General features: G+C 37.2%; 2 protein-coding genes across 3 annotated transcripts; both read left to right on the forward strand.

The window, feature by feature from the left end:
* The first annotated feature begins 371 nt into the window (after positions 1–371).
* On the forward strand, positions 372–9,549 carry LOC306883888 (galectin-related protein B-like). 2 transcript variants are annotated; one of them, XM_079439391.1, is made up of 6 exons: positions 372–477; positions 2,485–2,599; positions 3,017–3,103; positions 3,192–3,280; positions 4,981–5,167; positions 5,636–9,549. In XM_079439391.1, exons 2-6 carry the CDS (start codon positions 2,567–2,569, stop codon positions 5,777–5,779), a joined length of 540 nt encoding a protein of 179 aa, XP_079295517.1. In that variant the 5' UTR covers positions 372–477; positions 2,485–2,566; the 3' UTR covers positions 5,780–9,549. The 2 variants fall into 2 exon arrangements, with proteins under 2 accessions (XP_079295517.1, XP_079295516.1); XM_079439390.1 differs by lacking the exon at positions 372–477 and having other exon boundaries at positions 2,332–2,599.
* Positions 9,550–10,195: 646 nt separating this feature from the next.
* Positions 10,196–12,209, forward strand: echs1 (enoyl CoA hydratase, short chain, 1, mitochondrial). The gene is made up of 8 exons (XM_079440946.1): positions 10,196–10,326; positions 10,728–10,925; positions 11,013–11,140; positions 11,225–11,324; positions 11,430–11,534; positions 11,618–11,737; positions 11,906–11,973; positions 12,062–12,209. Exons 1-8 carry the CDS (start codon positions 10,236–10,238, stop codon positions 12,125–12,127), a joined length of 876 nt encoding a protein of 291 aa, XP_079297072.1. The 5' UTR covers positions 10,196–10,235; the 3' UTR covers positions 12,128–12,209.
* Positions 12,210–14,005: the final 1,796 nt, after the last annotated feature.

A 14,005-nucleotide genomic window follows, 5' to 3' on the forward strand; every position in this document is an offset into this window, starting at 1 on the left:
TAATAAATGAATCAAATCAATTACATTTATGAGAAATATTTTTAAAGTTACCTGAAAAACAAACAAGTACTTTGAATGAAAACATTGGTGGATAATGTAAGATTTAAAGGCAGCAGACATATAGACTCATAGGAGCTTAGAAGATTCACAAGAATGAAAGTTTGTGCCATTTAACAGTGACCTTATGCCGGGTTACATTTGTATCAAAGGTCACTGAGAGTTAATTATTATGAAGGACGCTGAGCCCTAAAGGATGGAGCCAAGACTGTCAGACTTGCTGGTTTTTTAAACGTATTGCATAACACAGACACTTCATTCAGATCAATGTTTTATACAGTTTTATACGGTGTTGCTTTGAATGTGTTTGCAATGTTTTGGCAGACATGTGACTGTACATAAGTTCATGTGATCTTTTGTGTCCGTGTGTGTGCATGTGTGTTGAGGGGAAAGGCCCAGAGTGAGGAGCCAGAACAGGAAGTAAGAAACAGACCACACACAGCTGCTGCATGGAGAGAGTGGGTGTGAGGAAGTGTGTGGGAGCTTGACATTCACAAAAACACACAATAAGCCATATTCAGTGAGGGAGCGAGACAGAGAAAAAGAAACAGATTGCAATATATTGATATGGGGGAAGCAGGCTGAAAGAAAAATCTTGAATAAGACATCCTAAATTCTAAGTTTGTTACAGCTGTTCACCGGATGTTTATTTCTTTAATGCCTCGGAACACTTTTAGGCATCCAACAGCATTTTCTACAGTTAGTCATATTAGCAGGTGACGGTTAATGTCAGTTAGAGGGTCGAACATTGGCATCATGTGTGGCAGGTGGGTGAGGTGTCCAGCAGGCCCAAGTGGGCATGAACAGAGCATGGCGGGCAGTGCCAGGTCTGTCTGTGGTGCTTTCCGCCTGAGCAGGTGAGGAGAATGGAGCTGTGGGAGAGCAGTGCAGAGCGGCTGCAGCATTAACCTAATTACAGGCTGGCCCTGCTAAATAAACACTTATTAAATTTGCATGCTCAAATACACTTCTGGACAGAGCAGGTCACAGTGCATGCAGCCTTTTGCTGTCACCCAAAAGTCCACACTTTATTAAAGAATATTCATTAGTTCTAAAAGCACATGATGTGATGACCCTGCTCAAAATAAATTAAAATAAAATAATGTATGAAATTAAATTAAATATACCACATATAAAATCCAAGGTGCAAGGTCTTTCCCTCTACAGCCTGAAATGCTTGAATAGGATCGAGCACCCCCATGAACCTGCATATAGGAAAAGTGGTTTGAAAATAAAATAAATTAGTTTAGAAGATGATAATAATAATAATCATTATTATTATTATTATTAACGAATGTAGGGAAGTGGAATTCGGACACCACAGAAATTAAATTAAATCAAATAAAAATATAAAATTAAATTAAATAGTTTAGAAGATTTAAAAAAATTACGTTTTTTTTTTAATGAATCCAGGGAAGTGGAATCCTTAGATAAGTTATTTAACTGAATACTAACTTATTATATGTTAGGTTCAGACACCACAGAACCACCACTCTCTGACCAAAACCTCGACCTCTCATTTAGTTGGTTAACTGCACAGTTACCAAGGGTCAGGGTTTGTCTGCTTTAGTTGGACCTTGATGGCCTCTGCTGGTAGATGCTGGAACTACACCATCTGCCTCTGAAAAGCATCTTTCTCCATTGACTGACATGCAGAATTAGCCATGTTCTGATTTTAGGCACTAACCACTTCACAAGACGTTAATTGAGGTACTAGAGTTGTGTAGTCCTTGTGGATTATTGTGATTCTGACGGCACCCGTTTACTGCAGATGTATGATTGGTGAGCAAGTTGTGGAATGCTACGTTTCTCCAAATAAACAAACAAACAAACTCATCTACATCTACGGATGGACCGATGATAAATTAAATGTTCAAGAAATTTCCACTTTTATTTGACTTTTCACTATTCCTTTTTAACACAATCACTTCTGTCACTAGGTCATTCGTATCAGCCGCCACAAGGGGTCTCACTGAAGGCGCACATTTTAAAGATCACAAATACCTGAACAATGTCAATTCGTTCTCAGAATTAAACAACAAAATCCAACACAACAGACAAAACATGCAAAGCAAGGAATACATTTACCTAACAACAAATATTCAAGCAATATTAACAAAATAAGAGTCATTACAATTAACATAAAAAAATTCCAGCGACAGTCTCCTAGACCGTTCAGGAAAGAAAATTGCCATGTTTTAAAACGTGTTAAACTGTATCCACTTTTTATTCAGTTGGTAATTATGTTCCGATCCAATGAGATTTGTGCAGATTAGGTTCATATGGAGGCTGGATTAACCTCCACCCGTACGATAATCCGCGTCAGCATATTTCTTTCACAGTAGCAACACAATAGTTGTTTCTTAATTCGTTTCGAGGATTCCTGTTTGCTTTACAGTTTTCTTGTTGAACTTCGGCACCTTGCAGCTCCCCGTCCAGTCTGCCACGACACTGACAGATTCCTGGGCTGGACCGCCTTTGATAAGCATCCTATGGTATTTTGTTCAAGATGGCGGTGGCGAGCATGGAAAAGGACGCGATAGTAAGTCACAAATACCTTTGAAATCTTAAATGCTTCCGATTTTCGTGAATTAGCTATTACTGTAAGTAAAATAGATGTATTTAGTAAGAAGCGCAGTGGAAATCAGCATGCATCACATGCAATGAAGTGACTCGTTCATCTCTCATACCTAGAGTTGAAAAAAAATCATGATTTTGTTGAAATGCAGAGGTGGAAAACCGCAATGAACGAAGAATACTTCAAGCCCTCTTTATCTCTGATGCATTTAATGCACATCCTGTTTTTTCTGTGTTTAAAGCTGAAGTGCAGATGTAGAAGGCGTGTCGTTTTATTGTTAAAATCTGCATGTGCATCTGCATGACAGCACTCGTGTTTTATTGCATTTCTCACATTTAAGGGCTTTTTAAACCTTGTAAATCTTCTCTTTTTCACCTGAAGAACACCGAAGATGATCTTCACCTTAATAACTCGTTTGGAGATTCTGGGCTTATCTCCCCTGATAAAGAAGACATCTCTCGTATTCTGGTAGAGTAGATGTTTATAAGCATCGTGGTTATCTTATGCTATAGTTTCTGTTGCATTGATTATTTTTGTTCCCCATCTGAAATACCAGACAGTTCCTTTTAGTGGACGGATCAGAGGTGGGATGAGGCCTGGGAAGAAAATTATTATAATGGGCATCATTGATCCAGAGCCAGACAGGTATGTTTTCATAAATTTAAGAATGTACACATTCTAGCAGTTGCAAAGAGTTACATCAGACAGAAGCTCTGTCTCAAAACCTTGTAAACTTCCTTAAACGGCATTTTTGGGTATCACTGGCCTATATGTTGTCTAGATAGGCAGCACTATGTTTTGAGAAACAGCCTCTTGTTTCGGATTGCTTTGGGTTGTAGACACCGCATGGGTGTGTGCACTGTTGAGTGATGATGGGTGTTTGCATCAGCTGTTAAGGAAACGCATCATAACTGTGAGAGCATTGGGTGTGTCTTGAAAACTTTACATTTTAGTATGTTTATTCAAATAATCAGTGGTAAATCTTTTGATTCACAGCTAGTTCACGTTAACCTTATGTTGTTCCAGCCATTATGAGTGTCTTTTGTGATTTACTGTATACATGGGTATAGATACTCCAGGAACACTTTAGGGGTACATTTCCTAGAAGTCACCATTCATGTTGTTGCAGTTGCGTCGCTGCTTTACTTTTATTTTAAATATAGAATACAGTATATCTCCCCATTAGCAGAGCTGGGCTAGGGTGAAACATTCATGTATGTTTTATTAAGTATTTAGGTATTGTAAGGAAGTGGAGCACCAACAGGCATGTTCCATATGAGAGCCTAAGAATGGGCAAGGCTTAACGCTAATTTGTGATTTATTACACTACGGTTCAAAAATTTGGGTTTGGTAAGGTCTTTTATGCTCACCAATTCTGTATTTGATAATAATAATATATTTGATCTATATACACTAAAAACGGTAATGTTGTAAAGAAATTATTTCAATTTAAAAACGTTTTTTATTATTATTTGAATTTATTTTGACGTGTAATGAATTCCTGTGTTGGAAAAGCTGAATTTCAACAACCATTACTCCAGTCTTCAGTGTCATATGATCTTTCAGAAATCATTCTGATATGATGATTTGGTGCTCAAGAAACATTTCTTATGTTGAAAACGGTTGTGCTGTTTAATTTTTTGCTTTCAGGATTCTTCGAATGGAAAATTCTATCCCCATTTTGATAAATCTCTTGTATTTTATTTTTTATTTTTTTTGTATTTAATAACGCTTGATTAATGTAATTCACCCCTGCTGAATAATAATAAGGGATGTGTTTTGCTGGAATTGTTCTCTGAGAATCATTTATTAATGTGCTTGTCATTTTTGTTTTGAGAGTATAGTACTGGTTCCTGGACTAAGGGGATGGAGCAGTTTGTTAAATTGGTGGCTTAGTCTTTAATTAAAATGCTGCATAATTACAATTTAAGCATGCACATTACAGTCCTGATATGCTAGTGGTTAAGTGGTACTAATGTGTCATTTAAACTCAGGAATTCAGCCTTTCTAAACAGACTGCTGATCCATTAGGAATGCACTGTGATGCTCATTCAGTGTGAGAATGGATTTCAGTACAAGCCTAAATTACTACAAATTCATGTAAAGTAGATGCATGCTATTTCTCTGTAATGTTTGATATATTGGCACGCGGTTTATAATGCTGCATCATGCAACACTTGGCATATTTTTATTAACACTAATGGCTAGTCATATGGTTATGATGACATAACATATCAAACCTATTAGTACAGATGAATGAATCTATAAAGAAGTCCAAGAACTCTAGGCAGTGTATTGCAACAGAAATGGGCTGTTTACATGCTTAAAGTTTGTTTTCTGTACAGCTTTGACATCAGTTTGACCTGTGGCCACAATGAGGAGAATGATGAAGAGCTCACTGATGTGGCCCTTAAACTCAGTGCACGATTCACCGAAAGGCAGTTCCTGAGGAATGCACGGGTTTCTGGGAAATGGAGTGAGGAAGAGGCACCCATAGCTTACTTCCCTTTCATCCCAGACCAGCCTTTTAGGGTAATGAGCTGAAACACTGACATCTACATGCTCTCTAATCTGAGATCTCTAATCTGCACGGAGCATGAGTCCAGGGTTTGTGCAAAACTGATTGCAGCTGCTTCATTACTTAGTATATCAGACTTAACCGACACTGCTGATGTATATAAATGTATCTTTTCAGACATGAGGAAATACCCACTTAATGTGATGTATATTCCTTTTATAATAGCCAGTTACAGAATTATTCTGTATAGTAGAGAGTTGTACGACCAAAGTGGGTAAAGATGCTTGAAGATAATGAGTGCTTATTGTTTGTAATCTGGTCTGAAGGCGAACCAAAAAATGGGTCACTGTTGAGCTGAGATAAGCAGTCATGCAAAGTAAGACAAGCACTGCCTTTCAACACACTGTTCACAATGTGTCTCAGTGACTGACAAAGGATTCTTTTGATTTGATCTCATTTTGCTCTTTCTCTCATTTATACAGATTGAGATCCATTGTGAGCACCAGCGTTTTAGGATCTTTGTGGATGGACACCAGCTGTTTGACTTTTATCACAAAGTAAAGTCTTTGCCAGCCATTAATATGATCCGGATAGTTGGGAGTCTTCATATCACCAAGCTGGGCTAACCAAGCATACCTGAGCACGCGCAAGAAAGGACTTCTCACAGGTGACCATCTGCACCTGTGCGTTTGCCGCAGCTCACACAAAGACATCAAAAACATCTGCATTTCCACTACTCTTTTGCTCTCTAACCTCACATTGTAATGATTTCTGAGTATTGTATCATAACAGGTTTGGTGAATGGTTGCAATATCAGATGTGTGTTTTCCAGTATCTTTGCTTCACTTGTAGCTTATTTGTTTAGCTTCAATAATTTTTCAGGGATCGCACACTTTGATATGCACTCTGTGGCAGTAACACACGCCACTGGGATTTAGCTGCTCTCCATGGACACCGCCAATGTACTTGTGCTTGTAGTCTAGCAGTGTAGGTTCAAAATGGTCCAAAACTCAGGAAATCAGATAAAGCTGATTTTACTTCATTTCACTCTGATGATAAATTTGCTTTAAATTATTATGAGTTACTCTGAAATGCTTTGACTGCTAGAATATAGGAGCTTCAGGTTCAGCATTTGCTGTTCCACCTGGGTTTAATTTCTGTTATTTAATCTGAATAATTAAAATATTTTGGAAGGAATATTTATTTTATCTCCAAATTGTGTAGCGGGGATATGGTAGGCATTTAAATAGTGTACCTTTCCTTTCCCGTCTCTGTTCATTGCAACCTATTAATTTTGGGAGATCTATAATGTGTTACATTGAAATTTTGTAGAATGTCACATGAGGATTATTTAATTTGAGGTAGAGGAAGTGTTTATTTTTGGAAATTTGATCATCCAGTCATTCTCTTCCAAGCCAGCACAGTATTTAAGTACAACAGTATCATGTTAAATCCTTGGCAACCAAACCAACACAGATGTTGTTTAATTACATTGTTTTCAGTGAGGAATGACTTCAGTACAGTAGTTTTGCAAAAAATAACTCTGCTTATCTGTTTACGCTTTATTATGAGCACCTCGTGAAAGTTGAAGGAGCAGATATAACAGGGCTGAATTGTTTCTTGAATGTACTATCATCCACTGATAGGCTTCGTAATAGCTTAGCTGTGGGTGTAAAATGAGCGTCTTCAAAACAAAACCTTGTTCTCTCCTCCTCCTTCGTACTCCTTATGTCACTCCTCTTCAAATATAAAGGCATAGTCGATGGTCAGCATGTTTCTCTATTCAGCTGAGACCCTCTGCCCTGTACACCCACAATGCTGTCCACTCGGATGTCTTCTGCTCAACTCCACTTGTAGGATTGGATTGGTATGATAGCAGTGATTATTATTGCAACTTATTACATTACAGTATCCAAAAAAACACTTCTTGGCTTACGTTAATTTGCATGACGTGTATATATATATACACTACCTTTAAAAAGTTTGGGTTCAAAAGGAATGTTTTCGAAACTGTTTTGAAACTAACTGCAGTAAAAACAATATTGTTTGAAATATTATTTCAATTTCAAATAACTTTTTTCCATTTTATTTTAAAATGTAGTTTATTTCTATGAAGGGAAAGCTGAATTTTCACTCTGGTCTTCAATGTCACATGATGATCCTTCAGAAATCATTCTGATATGCTGATTTGATGCTCAAGAAACATTTATTTTTATCAGTGCTGAGAACATCTGTGCTGCTTATTTTTTGGAAACTAAGTGTATATTAATTTCTTAACACTTACTGACCCTAAATTTTGAATGGTGGTGTATGTAGTACTATTGTCACATCAACTCTTGTGTTGATGAATGTGGCCTGTTCTGTAGTGAAAGAGTCAGCAATGCATCTCATGAGTCAGTATTACTGTATATTTAGTATTATGGTCACTATTGTAATATTATTTAATACTATATTTCTAGTCAGTCTGTGTCCTGGAACACATGGAATCGGAGGCAGTGACGAATGAAGTTGAAGGACCGCTGTTTTGTCTGCTTTACTGGTCGATCTACTTGACTGAATTTCATGTGATGAAATAATGCTATTATACGCCAGAGAGTACTTAGCACCAGCCAAAAACATTTGCCCACATCAGCATCTGGTCAACATTTGAAGTCAGAATATTTATTCAGTGCAATATTAAAGGTCCTTAATCTGTTGAGAAGGTACTCCTTATAGAAAACTCCAGCTAAATAAAGTATTGTACATTTTAATGTGAAATAGGTCATTTTTATACTTGGCTGATTTTCTCTGCAGTTGTTTGTGCCTCAAACTCATGCAGAAATTGTTTAATCTAGACTGAGAATTGGTACGGCAGCACAAGCAATATGGTCCTTGACCACACACCCATGTGACGTGTTGTGGCAAATGCACTTTGATTTACATTTACATTTATGCATTTAGCAGACGCTTTTATCCAAAGCGACTTGCATTGCATTCAAGTTACAGTTTTTACATTTTAAAATGCTTAGCTAAATGAAACCTGGTCATCTGGACCAATATGATACACTTAACAGTATTGCTATTTAACTACTAAAACTGTGAGTTGTGAGCTTCATTCTGTCTGGTGAGGTTTAAATGTTGACCATGCTTAATTTAGTCTTTGAACAATGAATGTGTGAAATTACACCTTGATAACTGAAAAATGGGGAGGGAGAATATGTATTTACAAAAATAACAAGTGAGAGAGAACACACAAGGAGAGAATGTCATTAGTGTTGAATTTGCTTTAAGAAACCTTAGCATACTAATAGATTGTTAATGTATTTGGCAGACGCTGTTATCCAAAGTGACTTAGCTCATTGAAGTTTTAACAAACATGCATTTCTCCCTATGATCCTGCTAATATTCCCAATTACTGATACCAGTTCTAATGCTTCCATCTTTATTGACCTTTCTTGTCTTGTATCTCAAAAGTAACAATCTATCAAACTGGTTCACATTTATGAGGGTTGAAAATGAATGTCCTGGTTGTAAAACCATTGTTCTGAAGCCTTCAAACTTTGGATGTACATATACTAAGCAGGGCCTCTGTATGCTTTTTTTTTAACATGTATATTTTTTTTTTTGCTACTGCAATGTCTTGACACTAAAGAGTGTTTGTATGGTGTATGTGATATTTAGTCTGAGTTTTCACTGGTTTCCAGTTGATCAACATTTTAGTTGATTCCTTAAGACTGTAGGTAGCATGGTATGTTTCTTTTTCCTCTTTTGGTCTTTTAGAGCTTTGCTTTTAGAGCGTAATATGTCAGTTCTTTTATTTAAAGGGACTATTTCAGATGTGTTTGTATTACTAAAGTGGCCCATTACTTAGAGGTAGTTTGTGGTGTTGGATGTAGTTGCACAATCATTTTCATGAATTAAAACTTGTTGGTTGAGTGCTTTCGAAACTTGGTATTTATCAGAAATGTGCCTATTGAAATATGGCGTTGGTGTTTGGGATCTAAAATTGTATTCTTATTAATGATTTACACCTACAGACTTCAATTTTGAGTTGCACTTTTCAAAGTATTTTTTATTTTTTTGTAATGCACTTAATGTGTGGTTGAAGCTGCTATTGAAACTAATCAAAAACAATAAATTCATAATTTATCACCCAGAATCCCCTGTAAAATACTTCAATATGTATGGTACAACTAAAGGGTAGCATTTGAGTGAAAAAAAAAAAAAATTGTGCATTACAAATACCGAAAAGTACACTTGTGGTTATTAATTCTGTTTGGTCCTCTGTATAAACCTAAATATGTGAATGCATTGTGTTTTGATTTTAAAGGCAAGATTTGGTTAATTTTGTAACCTCCATGAATTTCGGTGCTTTTCTAATGGATTTGCTGACCAATAAATCAGGACTTTGAACTCATTTAATGTCTCCTGTGTACACTTGGCATGAGCTTCACCTGATTTTTAAAACTGCTTGGCGCTTTACCAATTCAAACAAAACGCAATACAGTAAATGGCATCAAACTCTGTAAATACTGTTAAACTGCAAGAGTAAAGTGCACTCTACTGGTTGGTTTCTTTAATTGGAGAAAGATTATTTTATTTCATTGACTAATATGTATAACATGTTTTGAAGCCATAATTAACATTACCCTCAGATCAGCCCTTCTGTATGTTATACGTTTTCTACTGGCAATACAAAAACAGAAAAGGCAGTGCATTTGTCACATTGTTCATTCACGAAAGTGACCGATAGAGGGAGCTACGCGCAAAAACATTCCGTTGCCATATATTCTTTTCTATATAATTCTAGTGTTAAAGTCTAATCATTAACACTCTAAACATTTCTGAAAGACGTGCAACGTGTGTTTGGTTCAATGCTAATTAATAATGATAGTCTTCTGAGATAGTTATTAAAAAAATCCAACAAAAGACGAAGACAACCACACGCCTATTCTTTATTAGTACAGAAAGCAGTGGTCAAATAATAAAGGAAGAGGGATTTTCAATACAGTACCTGGCATCCCGACTACGCATTGACGTACCCATTGACAGCCAACCAGCGCGACTCCAGCGTCGCAGTGTTCCCCTTGACCCCGCACAACCATGGCGCTGCTCTGCAGATCCACAGGGTTACTCCTCAAACACAGTAAACTGCTGCCGTCTGCATTAGCAGCAACAAGGCAATGCAGTTCAGGTAACAAAAATCATGTCTCCGTAAAATGAATGGCTTCTTTTTCAGTGTCACCATGGAGTTGTGCTTTGGTTGGAAACTTGAGTCATTTTCCTGCGCTAGCTCTGTGACTACCGACTGTGTTGTAACGTTACTAGTATCTGCAACTTAATAATGGAAAAACTGAGCTTTATAGTAGCCGCAGTTACATTTCTGTGCGACTGTTTACAGTTGAAACATATTTAAGAATAAAATAACAATATAGATACAAAAATAGTGCGCATGCTAGAGATATCTCCACAATTAAAAGCCACGACAGCTTGTGAACTCTAATGAGATGCTAAATCAATACTGTTTTACGTTATTTAAAAATTGCATGGATCCATTGCGAGTTAGTATGGCCCCCACCTTCATCTGTATTGCAGGTGGCCAGTATCAGTACATACTAGTTGACAAAAAGGGTGAAAAGAAGGATGTTGGCTTCATCCAGCTGAACCGACCAAAGGCTCTGAATGCTCTTTGTGATGGGCTTATGATGGAGGTGGGCAAAGCCCTTGATGCATTCGAGGCTGACAGCGAAGTGGGAGCAATTATCATCACAGGAAGCGAAAAAGCCTTCGCAGGTGTGAAACCGTCTTATGAAATTAGTTGGGTGTTTTATAGAATAGTTTTGGACTGATTGTGTTTTATTGACACTTTTGCATTCATAGCTGGAGCTGATATTAAAGAGATGCAGCATCGAACCTTTCAAGAGTGCTATGGAGGAAACTTCTTAGCGCACTGGAACAGGGTATCAACAGTTAAAAAGCCTGTTATTGCAGCTGTCAATGGGTTTGCGGTAGGTCAAATATCTAAATGCATTCTCTAGAAACGCTCTCCTTGAGTGCTTCAAGCATAAACACACATTTATTTTCCTGTATAGCTTGGTGGAGGATGTGAGTTTGCCATGATGTGTGACATAATCTACGCCGGGGAGAAAGCACAGTTTGGACAGCCAGAAATCCTGCTCGGGACCATTCCTGGTACAGTTCTTTTTTATGATGTTGATTTAATTGTTGAAGAATAACTATGAATAGGAATACTGAAAACACAAGGCAGCTGAAATGACATGATTTCTTTGGCTCCAGGTGCTGGTGGCACTCAAAGGCTTACAAGAGCAGTGGGAAAATCCCTTGCAATGGAGATGGTTCTCACAGGAGACCGAATCTCAGCTCAGGAGGCAAAACAGTCTGGTTTGTCTTTCAAACTTTCTTTTGCACTATAGCTTCTTTCTTCTCTCAATTTAAGAAGTGGACTAATGTATTCATCTTTATAGGTCTGGTAAGTAAAGTGTTTCCTGTGGATCAGCTGGTATCAGAAGCGATCAAATGTGGAGAGAAAATAGCTGGCAATTCCAAACTTGTCTCAGCCATGGCAAAGGAAGCTGTTAATGCAGGTAAGAGTTTCATTAAAGAGATAGTTGATACTTTTATTGTTGAAATATATTCTGCTCGTATTTCATGAATGACTTACATTAGGTTCATGCATCCAAATCGGATTTAAAAATACATATAGTCCTGTGCAGCCATTTAGAAACTGAGTTTTATTTGATCTTTAATTACAGCATTTGAACTGAATTTAGCTGAGGGCAATCGACTTGAGAAAAGATTGTTCCATGCAACCTTTGCGACGGTGCGTCCCTTTTTTCCCCACTTATTCATTTCCTTTTTTGAAGAAAAAGATGACTTAATTCTTGAACTTGCTGTGTTCTAATTTTCAGGAGGACAGAAAGGAGGGCATGACTGCTTTTGTCGAGAAGCGAAAGGCTGCTTTCCAGGACAAGTAAAATTCCAGTGGAAAATATGGTGATTTTTAAACCATGGTGTTTAGTTTGTGATCAAATGCTGTTATTAAAATACTCTACTTTGCCTTAATTTTCTTATCAAGTGTTTATGAAAAACATCTGGATCTGTACTTTTGGGTTGACAGATTTGCATGTGTTTCAATGAGCTCACATTTAGCTTGGTTTATACATTACCCATTTCTTATTAATGTCTGGGTATTGTTGATTGTCTGGTATTATCACTTTGACACCACCTTTGCTGATACACCATAAATAGAGGCATCCAGTACAGTAACTGTGTAATTTAAACAGTCATGCTTTGTACTAATATAGCCTACACTTTAGCAGTTAAGAGAGAGAAAATGGGATTGCCATAACCTTTCTAAATTGTTTGTAATTACTGTGAAACACTGTTGAAGGTTTTGCAAAAACCCCTCTGATTTGATTTTGTATGTTGATTATTTGACTAAAACTCATTGGGAATTCCACTTAGTACACTCTAGGTGGTGCTGTGGGTGTATTTTCAGTCACTCGAGCGGTTTATTCATTGAGGGAGCCTAATAAAGTCGCTGTAGTAGTATTTTTGTAGTGATTTTTTTAAATGATATATCTGCTATTTGACCAATTATTTCAATGTAATGTAATATTATTAAGTGTTTTCATCTGATATAGTGCAAAATGGGGTTTTGGCGAACTATAGTGTATAAATACAGCGCAATGCAGGTTTCGTGCGGCATAGAGAAGTTTGTTTATAACCAACGACAGAACCAACATATTCATAGCAAAAACTCTTAATCGAACCTTGTTCTTAGTCGGCATACTTTTTTTTTTTTTTTTTACATAACTGTATGTAGGCTATAAACGATGATTTCTAAATAACTAGCATTTTCATGTTATTAATATGCGCTTTTTTATTTTTTAAATGTTACTTTAATAACTTGCTATTTGTATCCGTCTTTCAATAATTTAAATGCAAGTTATGAAATATCTCAGCTTTTTAAACTAAACTGCTCAAACTTTCTAGTTGCTGATGAATAACTGCAATGTCGTTTAATCATAACTTTCATCAGTTGTCAGGTTAAAGATCACCAGAGAACTTACTACCCACTTTGACGCATTAAACGCTGACTATTTTATGTGAAATACAGCGTCCAGAAGGACCACATCAAATATAATTAAAGGAAGAGGCTATTCATCTCAATTGCAGATCAACAGAGCATTTTCTCACTTGAAAATCTCGGCTTTTTTCGCACGGCGTCTTTCCAAGCACTCTCAAAAGTCCATAGCCTAATTGATTTTAATTTTCATTCAATATTCCCTCAGACTCCAGCTTTCTTCTCAGCCCCTGGAACAAAACTTTTAAAAGAGGAGAAAAAAACTTTCTCTCCACACACCGCAACAGCACAAAGGTCTCCTTAAAGACAGCAAAAGAGAGGTTCCACTTTGAAGTCTATCCCCTGCTAACGAAAGGTCAAAATAATAAATGTAGACCGAATTGAGGCGCTCAGCGCAGACAAAAGGGGCAAAACGTTACATTTTGGCCGAGGCAGCTCCTCATAGCGTGATAAACTCATTTAAAAAAGCAGAACCAAAGATGGAGCAGCATGGTTCCTCGGTCAAAGAAAAGAGCTTTGAACTGATCAGACGGTCTTGGCTCCTCCGAATGTCTTTTCTTCCATCAGTCTTCCATCTTTCCACTTTCACTCTACATTTCGCAGCTGCAAAGCCTCCACACACCTCTTTTGGAGCAAATTTCCCTGAATTACAACCACATCACCAGCAGTTCCTCTTCATCAGTAGCAGTTGCACGTCTAGGTGTCGTTCTTCATTTAGAGGCGAGTTTAACTTCAATCAGCTTTCTAGTTTCTTTTTTCCAAATAA

This window comes from Barbus barbus (assembly GCF_936440315.1).
Source record: "Barbus barbus genome assembly, chromosome: 18".
Lineage (NCBI taxonomy): Eukaryota > Metazoa > Chordata > Actinopteri > Cypriniformes > Cyprinidae > Barbus > Barbus barbus.